This window comes from Centrocercus urophasianus, unplaced genomic scaffold, assembly GCF_019232065.1.
Source record: "Centrocercus urophasianus isolate 14NV4802_14NV808 unplaced genomic scaffold, USGS_Curo_1.0 seq_7, whole genome shotgun sequence".
Classification (NCBI taxonomy): Eukaryota; Metazoa; Chordata; class Aves; order Galliformes; family Phasianidae; genus Centrocercus; species Centrocercus urophasianus.
In genome coordinates, this window is record NW_024885310.1 from 1,220,646 (window position 1) to 1,238,689 (window position 18,044).

Sequence of the window (18,044 nt, forward strand, 5' to 3'; positions counted from 1 at the left end):
TTTTTTTTTTTTTTCTTTTTCTCTTTTTTTCACTGGTAATTATACCTGCAGAAGAAGAAGATAGATGCACTGTGGTATTATCTTTATATTTTCAAGTAGATTTAATTTCTGGATTGGGACTTTATAAGAAAGTGTCCCCAGTGAAAATTTCCTACCAAGGCACCTCATCAGAGTGCTGTGCCTGCCTGGAATCCAGCGGAAGCTGGGTTCTGATTCTGGTCCCAGGTTCAGGTCTCATCCACTCTAAGATGCTGCCTTTAAGAGAGGCTCCTCTGCCTTACCCTATTGCTGTGCCTTCCATTCTTGTTTCTTTTTCCTGGTTTGGATAACTACCTGGAAAGGTACTCCATTTATTTTAAATGGAGATTTAAAATTAAAAAATGATAATGTTGCTTTGGGCTGGAGATGAATCGAGGAGCCATGCGGTTGTGTGATTTCTTTATAGCCCTTCAATCTAACTACTAAGTAAGCTGAAATTAGAAATACATATAAGGTAATGCAGAAACGTATATTAAGATACAATGTAGCTTATGTAAAAATTAGTTCCTAAAACAACAATTAAAAATAATGACTGCAAATATCCCTAATCATTTCTAAAATCTCTCTCCCTCTTCTGCGTATACACAATGTCAAGGGACATAATACCCACCAAGAGGGTGAAAGCACAGAAGTATCACAAATGGACAAACTCTATAATGTAGTGAAAGCTTCATCCCAAGAACTATTTCAGCACAAACCCTTCTGCATTGATGTGGCTCCAGAGAGGCGGGAGCCCTGTGCAGAGCGCAGCATGCTGCGTGCTGTGCTGTTGGTAACACACCACACATCGCATGGATGCTGAGGCCCCCAAGTGTTTCCCAGCACTGAGGGATGTGCCAGGACCCAGGCCAGAAGCAGAGTTTTCAAACCCACCACATTCTTCAGGTTCTGCAGTCCATCAGCGGGGTCTCCCACAGAGCCTGGTTAAAGTCAATATCCTGTGAACAACAGACTTTTGTTAGCAGTAAGTGGTTTACTTTGCTGCAGTGTTCTTGGGAAAAAATGTGCTTAACATTGAATTTTTTGCACCAAGTGAGGCAATCCTTATTGCCCCAAACTACCGGTTACTTCAATGACTGTTTTGTTTGGGTAGTTTTAGTCATTTACTTTGCAAAATGTTTTTTCACTGAAGTGTTTCATTGGAAGGAACACCTTAAAATAAATGTGGATAAACTAAAATAAATGTGACAGAAGACAGTTAAATATATTTTACAGAGGAAATTTGAACTCTCCAGCTGGCCCATCAGAGCAGAGCAGAACAAATCTGCCCAAAGCACTAATAAGAAAAAGCAAGCACTTTTTTTTTCAAATGTTCATCTCTACTTATTCCACACTTTAAAGCCATATGGACTGACAGTTCTTGATCTGCTTTTCTTTTTTGGCATAATTGGTATCCTATGCATCCAACTGCTTGTTTTATGTTTTTGTTGCCCCCTTTTTCCACGCTGTTTTAATTAAAAATATGTCTTCAAAAAGAAGTTTTATTACATATATACAATAACTTTATTATCTATGTTATATGTGGCCCAACACAATTCCTCCTACTCAACATGGCAAGCCGAAAGGTCAGACACCCATGGCTTACATATTGCAGTAATGGCTTTTTGACAGGTAATGGAATCTTTTATTTTCTTGTTCAAGATGACATCAAATTGTGAGAAGAATTTTTAGTCTTTGTTTCCAGAAAGCACTTAATTCTATTGGCAGTGAATTACTATTCAAAAAATATTTTTAAAAAGTCATAAAAAATCAGCACGCTGGCATCCTTTGGCCCTGCCTTTTTATCTCATTTTTAAGATACGCTCTGCCTATCACAAGTTATCCAGTAGTACTTTAGATGTTGAAAAAGACTGATGTGAGAATAGGAACTGATGGATTTCCCTGTCACCTCACCAGCCTGCGGTTCCAAGGCCCCTGCAGTGCCCCCTGTTGCTGCAGTCCAAGGGAAGCCTGAAGAGCTTCATCCTGCAGAGCTGCTACTCTACCACTACCACTGAGAGATCGATTTCAGGCACGCTTGGTCTGCTTTGGGGCCCTGAGCACTTGTGATGTAGCACTGCAGAGCAATTGTGTGGGATCAGCACTTTCCAGGACTTGACTACCAGAGGGACAATAGAGCCACTTCATTACGCTTAGGAAAAAGAGGCTGCCCTTGTCTTTTTTCTTCCATTCATTCTTCCTTCTTCTACATTTTTCTGCCTTTGGCATTATAGATATTTGCTGCAAATGAGGAAGACATCTCTGATTTAAAGGGTGTAACTACGGCTGTGTGCAGCAAGGAGGGAAATGGTAGGAACTAGAAGCTTGCTCTCCCTTGCGCAGATCATCTGGCTTTTGGATGCAAATTAGAGCTGCACTGCCCCCCGGTGTTCTCCGGTGATGAAGGCTGCGTGTGGGAATGAGAAGAATTTGCCCAAGAAGTGCTTTCAGAGTGAAGGAAGTGACTAGTTTCGCACAAGGTACGCTAGCAATAAGTACGCAGGGCTTCCTGTGCCTGGCTGCTGAGGAGGAGCGATATATAGTGGGCATGGTGGTGGTAGGATGATGGTTGGACGTGGTGATCTTAGAGGTCTTTTCCAACCACAATGATTCTGTGATTCTATATGACCAAACCCGTTTAATCTGCTTTGGGCATACCATGCTTAGAGTCAAATCTGAGTGGAGTGCTAGCTCCAAGTCTCATTTTCCAATTTTGAATTCAGTGCATAAACAATCTGAAAGTTTTTCAAGATCTCTGCTTTCATGGGCAGCAAATTCGGGTGCTATAGTGCAGTCACTGTGTAGACTGCAGGTATATAGGCAACTCAGTACAGTTGAACAGATTCAGAGATTTCCAACCCTGGCTGTTCTGTGATGCTGTGATTCTGTGAAAAGCAGCTAAAACCTCTGTAACACAGAATGTCCAACACAAAGGCAGGTGCCCACACAGCATCTATGCCACCTTCACCAGACCTGACAAACTACAGGGTTTGGCTAAAGCTGTTGCATTCACAGAATCAGGTGTGATTGCATTAAGTGGCCCCGAGGCTAATTGCTTGGGGCAGAGCTGCACGAGGCTGTGAAATGCTGGTGGCAGAGTGAGTTGCTGGGCTTTGGCACCTGGGTGTGCCAGCAGCCCCTTGCCTGCCCTGCCCTCTGCTCTGTATGTGCACTGCAGTTCCAGGAGGAGTCAAACAGCTTCTGAGACAGAAAGGGAAAATCTATGCCAGACACAGAAAATTGTTGCTTGTTATCTAGTGCCCTCTGCTGCTATACACAAATCAGGGGTTCACTGGAGGGTCACACCCATTCTCCTTTAAGCAGCTCAATCTGCATGTTGAGCAGGGCGCTCCTCCCTCCTCCAGTATATTTTGTCTCCTCCACGTGAGAAGGGTTTCCTAGAAGGCAAGCACGGGGGTTTGTATGTCGCAAAACAGAAATAAGTAAGCCATGAAAGCAGGAAACAGGAGATTGAACACACAACTTTAGGAAGGAGCAAACAGGCTGCTGGGGTGAGAGGTGTAGAGCTGGGATAAAACACCCTAGTATTAGTAGCTATGTAGCACTGCAGTTTACTGTAGTTTACTGTAATGGTTACATAAAGTGGCAATCCTCATTCTGCTGTTTTTCAAAGACAGTCTTTTGTGCTTTTGCAATCACAGATTTTTCTCTAGGGGGGGAAAATGAAAATAACACAAATAGAATTTTTTATTGATATATATCAAAGCATGGAAAGCTGAAGGGCAAAACAAGCCATTACTTTTAAAACTGCTGAGACTCAGTTTTAGTTTTATTGAATTACTGTCCACCCAGATGAATCTGCTTGGGAATTGCATTCACTGCTGGCTCAGTGTAATTCTGCCCTGGCTCAGGGTCCAGATTTGATCTTCAGCTTCTCTGAGTGTCACATTGTTCAGTTTTGGACTCTTAGAATTCAGCAGGCAGAACTTAGGCACACAAATCATGTGGCCATTAAACAAACCAGGTAGTGTCTAAGTGATCAGGTAACAAAAATATCTGGTCAATCAGTAGGAAAACTACATAGCTTCAGTATCCTCTGTGCTCTGAATATTGCCAAACGAAGCAGGGGGCTGGACAGCCTGAGCAAAGCAGGAAGACTCCTTCCTGCCTGTGTAACTTGGACAACAGCTGCTCAGCATCTGCCTTGGCTTCCAGATATGTGACTTGGCTACTAGTCAGATTTCCAGTAAACAAGAAGGATGACCTGAATTTGTACTGCATCAGTGAACACCAGTGGTTGGTTTGTGGAGGCAGGTGGCTCCTAGCAGGAAGTGGTGAAACAACAGGGGAATTGCTCTAAGTAGAGGCAATCTGTATCAATCCACAGGGATTATTCCTCTGGAGTAACAGTGTTCTCAGCCTGGCACCAGAAAACGTTATGTATACATCAGTAATTTGTTAGGGGCAGATCAATACACAGAAGTGAGATGCGTGAGATGTGTGAGCTGTGCCACACTAAGTTATCCACCAGCTAAGATTCAGTCTGGTTCCCTGGGTTCACCATCTGCACCGCATTTGTGGTCTGAAGCTGTCCGAAGAAGCTGCTGTTGCTTCAGAGCCTAATTTCTGCTGCTGGAATGTATTTGCTGTGCACCTGGACTGGAGACCTCTCATTTAGCTTCATTCAGTCTGCTGATCCAAACAACAGAGTTAAGTGGGGATCATGGGAAATTCACTTCAGAACCACGATACTGTTTTCCAGTGCTATGGAATGGAACAAAATGCTTTGGTAGATGGCAGCTACTACAATCTTGACATAAAGTCATGGCTGTAAGCCAGCACTTAAATTAAAAACAACTGTATTTGCAGGTCTGCAACTTCTGTTTTCACCAATAAATTTATACATTTATTTTCTTTTTTTCCCATAGAAAACGTTGCCTTTAAAACAAACAGTAAAGATCTTTTAGGTCACGTATTTTGATCAATAATTGAACAACAAACTGTCCCTCTGTGTTAGTCCTTGTTGTTTGTTCTTAAGAATACAAAACTGGAAAAAACTTCTTCAAGACTGTAGGCCCATTTTTACTCCTGGCAAACAAAAGAGGGTTATTTATGTCAGTAGCCAAAAAATAGTGGGGAAAAAAAAACACCCAACACCTCTATTTTATTCGTCCTGTCAAAAACTTGCATGCCTTGGTCAAAATATCTGAGATTTAAAATGTTATCCTTTTTGAAAGTAGGTAGGTGTATTTTCTGATAGTATGTTCCAATCTTCTGATGTTCTTTTTTTTTTGACAGGATAGATATTTGTCCAAATGAAAATATATTAGAAAAAGAGTTTGAGGTAATCCCAAGAGAGACCTGAGTATATGTGAAAGCCATTTAAAACAGACTATACAGTCCTCTTTGGAGCTATATTAATGTTATTCTCTGAGCAACTGCATTCACATTAATTGTGCCTAGGTATGGAGGAGCACAAAAGTGCTCTACCAAAAGGTAGTTACTAATTTGAAACATTGCCTTTAAAGCATTACTTTTATAATCCATTTCAGAACTGGTACTTTGTTACATGGCTGATGAAGTGGAAAAACTGTTTTGTTTCAGCCCAGAGGAATTTATCAGCCAAAACAGCTTTTCATTTCCTAGTTAACACAAGATTTAGGTATGTTAAAGCCTTGCACAGAGGGCATAAAACACATGCTTAGTCCATTTTGTTTTTTCAGTTGAGTCATAGCTGAATCTTTCAGGTCCAGGAAGAAGACAACTAACCTTTGAATGGTTTTCTTGCATCGAAGAGCAAAATCTGCCTATTCCAAGATTTATTTTGGGCAAAGTATGCACAGTCATTCATAGAATTGTAGAATCAGGCTGGCTCAGTTTGGAAGTGACCTTAAAGACGCCCAGGTGCAACCCTTGCTATGGGCTGGTGGCCCCCAGCAGATCAGGCTGTCCAGGGCCCCATCCAGCCTGACCTTGGGCATCTCCAGGGATGGGGCATCCACAGTCTGAGCAGCCTGTTTCAGTGCCCAACCACCCTCTCAGGAAAGAATTTCCACCTAATATCTAAGCTAAATTTTTCCTGTTTTAGTTTAAAACCATTTCCCTTGTCCTGTTGTTATCAGACCGTGTAAAAAGTCAGTCTCCCTCCTTCTTTTGAGCTCTCTTTAAGTACTGGGATTGCAATGGGGTCTCCTCCAGAGCCTTCTCTTCTCCAGGCTCCAGCTTCCTCAGCATTTTTCATAGGGCAGGTGCTCCAGCTCCCTGAGTATCCTTGCAGCCTTCCTCTGGACCCATTGAGGTATCATTGCTGAGGTGTTAGCTTGCAATAGTTCCTCTTTTCCAGTTGTCATAGGGAGCACGTCCTACAGAAAAAAAACAGAAATGTGCAAAGGACAAGCCAAAGGTGCCAAGCTAAGTCCCCATGCCTCAAAACTCAGGATCTACTTCCAGGAGCTACAATATGTGTGTGCCTCCCAGCAGAGCCCATCTGCCATGGCCTGGTGATCTGCACCATGGCCAGTGGGCCATCATTATGTTACCAGCTGTCATGATCAGCATTTCTGGGGTGAAGTAAAACAAGCAAGGATGGGTACGTCCAAGAGGAAATGTGTTTGTGATGCTGCTCCCCTTGTGCCTCACAGAAGACACATCCGAGACCCAGAATGCAAAGAAAGGATTGTCAGAGTGAATCAGCCTGCCCAAGCATTCTGTCTGACTTGGATGTGAACAGTGCATCATTCAGCGGTGCAGCGTTCAACTTTGTTACCATTTTATATATTGTAAATAAAAAAAGCTTAGTTCCCTCTCTCACTTCTTATTCCATCAGCCCACAGACTAAGCAAGAATTTACTATATTGCTGTGAAAGCAAGAGGAAGGCTCAGAAGCTTTCTTATTCTTAAGTTGCAAACAAATGGCCAGAAAGTGGAGGAGCAGGGAAATCTGTTGATTAACACCACAAGGTGTAGGTTTGATCAAATTTAAACTGAAGATCTTTGACAAAACTTTGTAAATGTTCAGTTAAAGGCAACAATAAAACAACAAGCCTTTTTTTTTTTTTTTTTTGTGTGGCTTTGCTTACCAGCTTCAATGTCCCATATCAGTGCAGGAGGGTCAGGAGAGGAGAAAATCCATCTGAAATTTAGCAGCTTTAAAAAAAACCGCAACAAAACAAAACAAAAAAAACCCCACCAAACGTTTATAATCAGCTTGGGAGCTCAGTGGATTTGTGAAATCGTTTGGGATTAACAGGCCATTGATTGCTAATAAAACAATATTTAGCTTTGTTTGATGAACGGCAATGGAAAAAGGTGTGGGCACCTTGTCAAACAAGAGCCATTGAGGACGGATGATGGGTTAAGTGTGGGGGTCTGAGTGGCAGCGTGGGTGCCCGTTCTTCAAGGAGAACTTGTCAGTTGTTAGTGAGGCTGGTGAAAGGAAGGACGCCAGCGCCTGATGGCTGGGGCAGTATTGATGCAAGTTAGCTGACTAATCAGATTGAAAAAGTCCCATGGTATTTATGTCACTTTAATTTTCATCAAACAATTGGAGACGACAGCACTCTATTAAGGAGAGGTTGATCCAGAACTAAAGCTAAATAAATTGGGGTCTCAGTTTAATCAAATTATCCCTCTACTGGCCTTGGATTAGCCGAGGGAGACAGCGTCAGTCTAGGCACTTCTGATTGGCTGGTTTATTTTTTTTTAAAATAAGCTGATGCAAAGAATGGGAGGTTTAACACACATAGCTACTACTTACAAAACTTCAAACAAGCACCTTTTTTTAAAAAGTGGAAATTAATAGTTATCAGAAGAACTTGCTGTTTTACTGAAGGATATTTCCATTTTCTTTAGTTTTGTTCAGTGAAACGAACTGAGAATGAGGCAAAAATCTGCCAAAAGACAACCTAAACTTGGAAAAAGCTGGCACAAAACCCAAAATACTAGATTGATGCTGCTTAGTATCTTTGATTAGCAGCAGATACCTCAGTTTCCTCAATTTATTTTTATTTTTTAGATCTTTTGGTAGCACCTTTACATTGTGCTACCGTTTACTTACACTATTTATGCAAGTTTAAGTCAGTCTTCTGCCTTTCTTCAGAGAAGCCTTTAGGGCAGCTAGATTGTCTGAGAGAATGCTTTTCCCAAACTTTTTGGTATTCTGCAAAGTGTTTTCAAAATTTTTCAAGGAGAGAAACCTTGAACTCCTATAATGCTCCCCATCACTGTGTTGTCAAAACACTGTAGAAGTCACTGTCATTTTTCCAGAGATGGAAACACAGGTAAAACAGCACATTTCTTCTGCAAATAACTAAATGAATTGAGCCCAGTGAGCTATGAAACCTGTTTATTAAAAATGCAGTGCAATCTATACTCTCTTGCATCTTTGTTGAAAAAGCAAAAGTGATTTGGTAGATCTAATCCTATGCTTGATTCTACTTTCTAATTTTTTTTCTCTTTCTCTGACACACTTAAGCTTCTCCTGATCATCAGGATCGCTCCCCGTACTGCTGGGGTAGCCACACGTTAGGGAGAGTGGAGCTGGAGAAAGAAATAATCGTGTTTTTGTTGCATCCACCGTAACAGAGAGAATGGTCTGAGCTGTAAGCTAACACATGTTCAGGGCAAATCACTTACACTGCATACATAGAAGACACGAGAAATACAACTGCATTACATTGCTCTCTACTACTTACTCTGTAACCTACAAAATTTCACATTCTTCCTCTACTTGCCTCTCAAGTGAGCTTTTACCAATAGCAAGCTGTGAAAATCTAGGCACTAAGCTCACTAAGCTCTAGGTTCTCTTAATATCAGTGCCCTTTTAATTTATTATTTCCATTTTTTAAGTTCCTTTTTCAGCACTGTAGGTTTGCCCCTAAATGCAGCAGCTCTGCAGCAGAGGAGCACTGCCCTTTGCCACTTCCACAAGCACAGTCTGCCAAGTTAGCAAGATGTGTCAGTGCACGAAGTTCTCACAGGAACGGATGCAGAAGATGCAGGGCTCCTTGCCTGGGAGCAAACAAGTGTGTTGGATCGTCTCACCTAACTGTGCCTTGAGACAAGATTCAAATGTAAGGATAAAAGCTGTCACCTGAGTTGCAAAGGGACTGTATGATGGATAGGAAGAGATGCCCTGTATTGCCTTTGATTTTCTGACAGGTTGAGAAATGCTGCTTGACTGTAAAAGAAGAGAAAATGGAGAAAGGGGAGTGGTTGATGAAAATTATCTGTGCAACATACTGAGTCCCACATTTAGTAACATAACCCAGCCATAATTCCAGGGTGAGCCTGAAAAGAAAGCCAGCAGCCACCTGCCCAGAGGAAAAACTGGTAACATTGGTGGTTTTTGTATCCCACGCTTTCTCTCGGCAGCCCCTTTCCAGCCCCACTCCAGCTGCATATACAGGCTTGCTTTCTCTGTCAAAGGCAATCCTATTCCCACCCTATGATCAGCGTGAGCCTTACACAGAGTCCCCTGGGATGTCTGCCCGGATAAAAAATGCCTCACAGCCCCGTTATCTCAGTATGGAAGTAAGGGGAATATAGCCATCATTATGAAATTTCTAAAGACTAGTTGAGTATGTAAATCCAGATTGTGATCCCACTTTCAAAACTACTGGCTTTCCCTGAAGATAAGGAGTTTTATTATTATTACAATTCACTATATCACATCTTGTTTCCCACTGTATGCTAACTGGCACTAAAATTTTCTGTTTTATGCTTCAACTGCATCTTTCTTCGCTCTTAATTAACACAGTCTAAACTCACCCTTCAGCTGAGAGGTAATAAAGGTGTAAGGTTGTCACCGGCATTAATGATGCTTTACTTGCAGTGATGCCCCTGTGGTTTTTGCATGAGGTTTTTGGGCCTCTTTCTGTTGCATTGACTGCCGCTGTTGCATCTGTGCTTTACATTGCTGTGTGACGTTGGGCAGTGACAACGTTGTATGAACCTCCTTGTTGCTAGACATCATAAAGTCTGGAAAAACCTCATAAGGTATTGGGAAAAAAAAAAAACAAAAAAGCCTCATAAAGTATTGGAAAAGCCAGATCTGCTTATAGATCAAAGACTGCTTGCTCCAGAGAGTTTGCATCGTTAATAAAAAGTCCAACAAACTGGGAGGGGAGGACTGGATATAAAATAGTAATTGCCATCATACATGTGATTTTGGGAGTATCTTTCCTAGCACATACGTGTAGCAGGATGGGTTTAGCACCAAAGGAGTGTGGGATAACTTTTCAGATGTTTGGGCCTTTCCACATAAGCACTGCTTCTGAGCCATTATTTTCAGTCTTGATCTTCATGGTTCTGTGTAACTGCCTGTTCTGCTGGAGACCTTGAGTGGTTAAAACTGAAGAACGTCACTGCTATGTAAATTTAGACCTATACAACTGACTAGGAATCAATTGGGTTTACTATCTATCTATCTATACATTTTTTTTTACATTTTCTCTCTCTTTATTTTTCTCAAGTGTACATTACACAAGGTAAAGTGATAGCAGCCTAGTAATAGTTTGCTCAAAAATGTTTCACTTGCTTTCCAAGCAGTTTCCATTAACGCACTTTCTATGCTTTTGAATAATGGCAAGCATGATGGTGACGGGTAGAGAATAAATGTACGTGGCCTACAAGCAATATGATGACACTGCATTTGGTGTGTGAACACCCTTGGGTGGCCTCCCCAGTGTTTTTCTAGAGCTGAAAAAAAGTTTGAAATGCAGTCCAAAAAAATCGTAAATATTTGAAGTTTCTTCCCCTTGGCCCGGATTATGGAATAGTAATTACATTGTAAATCTTCCTGTACCATGCAAATCCCTTTATAAGGATTAGGAGATGGTAACAAAGATGATCATATTCCAAGAGGTTCTGGTGTAAGCTGTGTGCTTTGGATGCAGGACTTCATACAGTCTTCACCCAATGAGTTACAGACATTGCTCTGGATGAACAGGTGCTTTACATTTATTGAGAATCTTACTCCAAGCAATTAAAGGAAATAATAATAAAAAAAGATTCAGTTCCAAGGCTTGGCGGCACATTCACTCTGTTGCTCTCTGAGTAGGCTCAACAATAGCTGAGGGTGTGCAATGGAGCAAAGACTATGCAATCAGTGACCCCTTGCCCCTTCAGTGGGGGAGAATTTCAGGAAAGCACAAAGACGCTGCTGTTCCTGCCTTGCTGCTATCAGCCAAGGACTACTTGCACAACAGTGGCTGTTGGATCTATTTCTGTGATTAGCTGCTTGAATCAGAGGGAAAAGTGTGTTTTCTCACCCTGCATCACACCAGTTTCTTTCCTAGGATCAGATTCTACTCTGGGAGGAAGGGTAGCAGCATCTGGCTTGCCTCGGTTTCTTCTGCACTTTGGGGGCATGCAGTGCTTTTTAACAGCGTTTTGCACTGCTTCCTAGTCAAGGAGCAGTGATGCATCACTTTGTAAGGAAACCAAATTTCATCAGGAGCATTGCTTTACCCCACGAAGCAGCACTTGCAGAATTGCTGCATACTGCTGTGTCCACAAGGAGCAATGCTGAATGGATAATGGAATTTAAAAACAGAGGCTGTGAAGGAGACTGATTCAATAGCTGCGGAAACAACTTTCCTTTTTAAAATCTGTCATTCCGCTCATATCCAAAATCAGTTTCTGTGTTTGGATTTTCTCGTGCTCTTTGGGTTTGCCTGAAACTGCAAAATTGAGGCAGCTCCAATCTGTCGAGTTAGTAAGGCATTTAGAAGTCTTGTTAGCTTTAAAAGGAAGCCAAAGCAGGAATTCCATTATGTTTGGAAATATTTCTGCTAGCAGTACGGCAGATTGGTGCACATGGAGCTACTGACAGGCACAAAGCCCTCAGTCAGAACAGAACGCAAACTGCAGCTCCTCAGACACCACAGGTTGTGGTGTCCAACCATCTTATTTTTTCTATTTATTTTTCTGCATTTCACTCTGGCTGGCAGTCCTGAAAATCTCTTGCTAAACTTTATTTAAAAGCCAGCTTGCAGTTGCCGTTCCCGCTATTTAAGTCTCCCCTCAGGCGGACGCTGCTGGTTGCAAGCGTTTCCCGACTCGGCCCGCCAGGTGGCGCCTGGCGGCCCTCCTTTCGCGGCGCAGAGGCGCGCGCGCGCTTTTGAAAAATAACGGCCGGCAAAGCTGCAACTTCCGGCTTCCGGAGGGCGCCGCCAGGGTGCGCGCTGCCACGCTCTCACGTTGACGCGCGGGGCGGGGCGCGCTGCCGGCCCGGAAGCGGCGCACGCGGGGCGCGGCGCGGGAATGGGCTCGCGGGCAGAGGAGGCGGCTGGCAACTCTGTGCCCACAGGGCCTGAGCGGGACGACGAGATGGCTGAGCTGTCTGACGGCGAGGAGGCCTGGGAGGAGGAAGAGGAGGAGGAGCGGAGAGCAGGCGAGGGGCTGCGTGCCCGCTGCCTTTTCTGCGATAGGTGAGCGGCCCCCAGGGCCGGGCTTCTCAGGAAAGGGGCAGGCGTGCAGCAGGTGGGGCTCCCAGCCCTCAGGTTGTGTCTCTGGCTCTGCCGTGTTATGTCCGTGTGTCGGAATGCAGCAGTGTAAGCTGCGTGCGTTACAGCTCCCACGTAATGGTGTTTGAGTGCTGTGTACTCAGTAACTGTCTGCTTGCAGGTGGTTCTGCAGCCCCGAAGATGTGTTCTGCCATTGTAACGCGGAGCATCAGTTTAATGTTCGTGATGTGGTCAGAAAACACGGTAGGTGCTGACCCTGACTAATAACTACCTATGTATTATTGTCTGTTAAAAACAAGTTGTGAAGATCAGCTTAATGGATTTCATGTTGGTGATAGGATATAGCAATATCTATATTCATGCTCGTTGTTACCTGCATGTTTTCTTTACTGAGAGAGCTCTTAGCAGGCTCTCTTTGGTTAGTAGCTCTCTGCTGGCTCACTGAGTCTCTGCTGTCTGCTTTGTCTCCTCAAGCACTGTGCTAAGTGTGCATGGCCTTGAATAGAGTTGAGCTAGTCACCTGTCTTGCAAGTTGCTATGTGATGTCTGGACTTATAACTGGAGAACCAAAAATCTAATGATGATTTTTTTAAGGTTAATTTCTGCTTAAGACTCCTGTGCATTTAGGCCAAGATGGTGACTAAAGGAAAGAACATACAGGAGGATGTACATGAAGCTAACGGGTGTGCTTTGGAACAATTAAGTGTTGAACTGCTGAACCTCAAATTCACATCCTACTGCTGGTAGAGGAAAACCTAGGCAACAGAGGAAAGAGAAAGAGGATTGGAGAAACAGTGTTTTGGGAGTGTGTATGAAAAATGGGAGAGAAGAAGGGTTGGGAACTACCTGAAGTGTTTAGAAATCTGTGTGTGAAATACTTACACCTGGTCTGCTTTCAGTCTAAAACCCAAGAGAAGGTATTTTGGGTTTATGTGGCATCCTCTCTGCTCTTGAGGAAAGTACATAATTACAGTAACTTGATCTTTTTGAGTTAGGCTGCGGTTTTAAATTACTATAAGTGTGTGTTCTTGATTAGTAGGATCAATTTACCTGTTTGTTTGTTTTTAAGCAGAAAGCTGAAAAGTATAACAAGGAGCACAGCAGTCTAAAATATCAGCAAGATGGCCTGGTAGGAGATAAATATGGCTGTTCCAATGTACATTGCTTGCTAAATGAAGGAAATACTTGCTAGTGAGATGAGTTGGCATGTTTTCTTTTCTTGACATGTGGTGAAAGTATCTGTACTAAAGGTGAGGATTTCATAGTTTGAACCTAAAAAGAGCAGAATTGTAGATGGCATATCTGAGATAGGAAAACTGTACTGGGTGATGATGTACACCCTAAGGGGAAGCTGGCTGACTGAACAGGTAATTACTAATCTTATCACTGTAAAATGTGGATTTTCAGTAACACAAGCTGTCTCTGCTTTTTTTTTTTTTTCTTTCCAGGACTTGATTTTTATGGATACATTAAACTAATAAACTTTGTCAGGCTGAAGGTAAGTGTGCCATGTAATATTTCTGTAGTTGATGTCTGGAGAATGTGAAATCAAGACACTATGCTTTCAATGTTCTTTTTAAAAATAACTGTATGGAAACTAGGATGACACTTGTAGAAGTAAGAATTTCGTAGCCGTTGATTGGTTTATTTAGGTGTGAGCATTTTAACTATAAAGTTGTTTTAATTTCAGATGTGTTTATTTAATGTGACTTCTGTTGTTTCTATGAGATAAATTTTATACTTGCAAAAAGCTGGTGCTGTGTTCTGTGATACTATTTTGTTACTTCGTCTTGGCCTCTGACTTGGAGGTCTGGCTCTAGTATTGGGGTCACCTCACAGTGACAGAAGTTTCTTGGTTAACAAGTGTGCAAAAAAGGCTTTCGTGGGAATGTGAGCCAGGTAGAACTCTGCTGCAGCGCAAGGAAACTTAGGTCTCAGAATGTAGAATTAAGCTTTGCAAAAAATAACAAGAAAAGCTGTTGGGCACCTATGGTTTTAAGTTAGGCTTGGCTAGCTTTTGTGTTTGTGTTGACTTGAATATGGGTTCTTTGGTTGTTCTGAGAATGTTTACGTTTATAAGGAAGAACATTTTGCACAACTGAAGTTTTTTTAAATGAAATTTTCAAGTCTTTACTTAAATCCTTGGATGGTTATTTAAAGCATAACTAACTATTCACAGTAAATCATTTAAATGAAAAAACTGGTCCAGAATCTGACCTCTCCTTTTCCTAAGGAAAGGAATTAATTCCTATTAATTATGCAAGTGGAAGAGAATGTATTGTTTCTGAAATTGATCCCCAAAGCGCTGTGGATGTGGAAAGACTTTGCACAATTAGGATCTTGGCTTTACAGATTAGCCCTGTTGTAAGCTGTGAGCCTGGCACAGCTGAACACCTGAGTAAGCTTGATTCCTGGCAGCAGTGCAATCCTAAAGATACCTTTTGACATCTGTCAGTCTCCTATGCTTTGCTGCTTGTACTGGGTTCCACAATCCTGGGTTTTGCTACCAGTCTAGCTTCTAGATGTATTTTTGTGTTGTTCTATGGTCACCATGGTTGTAGTGTTAGTATGCTATTTTGGATATGTGCTGTCAGAACTAGGATGGAAGACAGAACTTAATTTCTTTACTGTAGCTGCTTGTGCTTTAAAACGGTATTTTTCACAGCCCTTGCCATAAAGCTGCTTTGGAAATGTCACATTTATTTTAATGGGTGGAAGAAAAGGCCTTTGCTTTATTGTCTTGAATGGACTTGGATGGTTTGTTTTTTCGAAGGAACATGTTGTTCTTTTCAACATGTTGTTCTGTTCAACATGTTGTAGCCTACATGTTGTTCTTCTTTCCTTTAGAAACCTATGCCAGCTTATTTGAATTCACTCAGCAGCCCGCTGCCTTGGGATGGAGAGGAATATCTGAAACCAGAGCTGGAAGATGATCTCCTGCTTCAGTTTGGTAAGAGATTGTATTTTAGAATTGAATGTATTGTATCTTGAGGTAAATGTGATGTTTGCATCATGCAAAGTAACCCTTCCTGTACTGAAATTAATTTCAGTATGCTTAAGAAGGTCCATGTGATAGTTTAAGTCAGGATGTTACATCGTTCTCTGATATTTCTACCACATATTGTCAATTAGTTTTAATGGCTGGGATTTCTGTAGCCTTGTTTATTATCTGCATTCACTTACATTAAATATGTTCTTAGTTGCTATGTGTAGTAATTAAGCAGATGAAAGGCGTATTACACCTATATTTCAGTGAGGCTTCTATGGGATTTATAAACCTCCTAAACATAGGCGCTTAAAACTGGGTGACTTCAATAAAAAAAATCCACAGTAGAAGAATAGAGCAAGGAATTAGTTGTGTTGAAAATTCTTTCATCTTTTATATGGATTGTTATTGGATAAAGGGAATGTAAGATGAGAGTTAGGCTTTCTAGTGGTTCTGACAGTCTGTTTGCTAGAAATCCTTAGGAATACAGTTTGACTTCAGAATGTCCTTTAGCAGCCCACAAACCTCCTACTGGCTTATTTGGCTTATGGTTATTGGCTTATTGGTTATGGTTTATTTATTTATTTATTTTTGTTAGTGAAGTTGTTATCCTGACAAGCTGCAGTTGCTTCTTAACACCCCTGGAAACGTGCTGGCATTGTCCTTTGAACCGCTGATAACTTTTTTAAAGAAGTCTCAGCTCAGGATGTACTTGTTTTGCTAAGTTTGAGTTCACTTTTTGCATCTTGCTTTTATTGAGTTTCTGCAGCTGGCTCTCTCAAATTCAGCGATGTTATTGCCTACAAGAAACAGAAATAGCAGTATTGGTTGAGTATTATGTTTATAAGCAGTTTTATGGTTTTTCCTCCTTTTTTGTTTCAACAGATACAGAAGACCTATGTGAACCCACAGACATTTTGTGTTCTAATGGCTTCAATGATACCTCGGTGCTCCTTAAACAATTAAAGCATGCAGAAGACAGAGCAAGACTTGCTGAAGCAGCCTTCGCTAGAGCACAAGATGATCTTCAGAAAATGAGGTAAGTGCTTTAGGTGAGGTTTTTTTATCTGATGTGTTTTAGGCAAGATAGAACAGTTTCTAAGACCAGTAGGATTTGTAAGAAGTAGTAGAGTGTAACAGTGGAATAGAACTCATATCTTGTGTTAGAAATTTTGTGTGGTTTAATTTTTCTCTTCTTGATGATCAGTGAAATTGTGAAAACTGTGTAAACAAAGCATGGTTAGGAAGGCTGAGTAAACACACAGAAACATGTACTTTTCTTCAGACCACTCTGTTTTTCAAACACTTTTCCAGTAGTCCTTTAAATATGAATTAAGTGTTGAAGATGTATGCAGTGGAGAAGAGGGAGTCTGAATTACAAGACTTGGAGCATCTTGAGAGATATTTTTGTGCTGATTCAATTTTCCCCTTCCCCATTTATTTTTAAGTGGAATCCAGTTCCTTCAACAGCTGTACGTCATGCTTGTAAATCTTGAGGTCTTCAGAATGCAGGTTAATGATACATATGCATAAAAACAGGAATTTAAGTTCCTTTAGAGAACACATGAGATTCAATGCTATATGGAAATATCATTTCAAGATGATAACTGCAGTGATAAGGCACTGAAAAACTGGGTTGACTGAACTTAATTCATACTCTCCTTCAAATCCCAACAACTATGGCAAAATAGGCAGTTTTGTTCTAAGAATTTCAGGTCTTCTCTTGCAATTTCTTTTCAGCTCTCTAAGGTTCATTCAGCCTTACGTATTTTAGGCTTGTTCATCAAGCTACCCCTTGGTATAAGCGGGACCCTTTAACTGCTCTTTTTCAGTGTAGGTTTTTCCAATTCAGAAGGGATCAACCAGCAGGAAAAGTAGCCAGTTGTAGATGTGATGAAGCAGCCTGCTTTGAAATTATGGGCAGATTAACCGGCTACATTGTAGTAGCCTGTGTGCTGTAGTTTGTAGTGATACTGGTTTGTACTGTTATTTATGACTGTGTACAGGTGTTTTCTTTCAGGCAGACAGCATAGGGCTTCCCTCAGTGCGATTAAAGTAGCTCGGAAGTCAAATGTGAAGTGGAAATTAATTTAAGGGACCTTAAGCTACAGCAGCCTGTTTTTTCTCTTGTCTTTGGTCATTGAAATTGGTTTATGCCAGTATTTAGAAGGCTGGTTCATTGACCCGAGCTTCTGGAATATAAAAGCTAGGTGAAGGAGCTTTCTCGTGCTTTACCTGTCTGCAGAGACTTCTTGGGAGATTATGCAACTGCAGTTTGTCTCAGTGTTTATATTATGCAGATTTTTCTCTCTAGAATTGGGAAAAAATGTTAGGTGTTTTAATGACTGTCTGTTTAGGATTAGTCGTGCAACTCCCTGGAAATTGTTGCCTTATGAGTGTGAGAATATGGGAGGGCCTGCTAAATGAGTATAATGTAATATCTGTGGAAATGTTTCTCCAGGCTTGCCAGGCTCTGCAGTCGTTTATGACGAAATTGGTTCCGCCCTAATGCTTCAGCTTTGAAGTTCTTTCTTTAGCTGTCCACGAGTTATTCAGTGATGTGTGCTGAATGGTTCTTCAGTACTGCTTGTTTACTGAGTCCGTATCTACGT

General features: G+C 41.6%; 1 protein-coding gene across 3 annotated transcripts in view; it reads left to right on the plus strand.

The window, feature by feature from the left end:
• Positions 1-12,230: 12,230 nt before the first annotated feature.
• Positions 12,231-18,044, plus strand: part of PRMT3 (protein arginine methyltransferase 3) — a 48,372-nt gene continuing 42,558 nt past the window's right edge. For all 3 annotated transcript variants that reach the window (XM_042837273.1, XM_042837274.1, XM_042837275.1), the window contains exons 1-5: positions 12,231-12,410; positions 12,607-12,689; positions 13,895-13,944; positions 15,294-15,396; positions 16,318-16,471. In XM_042837273.1, coding sequence (XP_042693207.1) covers positions 12,244-12,410; positions 12,607-12,689; positions 13,895-13,944; positions 15,294-15,396; positions 16,318-16,471 — 557 coding nt within the window. In that variant the 5' untranslated portion in view covers positions 12,231-12,243. The remainder of the gene's footprint in view (positions 12,411-12,606; positions 12,690-13,894; positions 13,945-15,293; positions 15,397-16,317; positions 16,472-18,044) is intronic.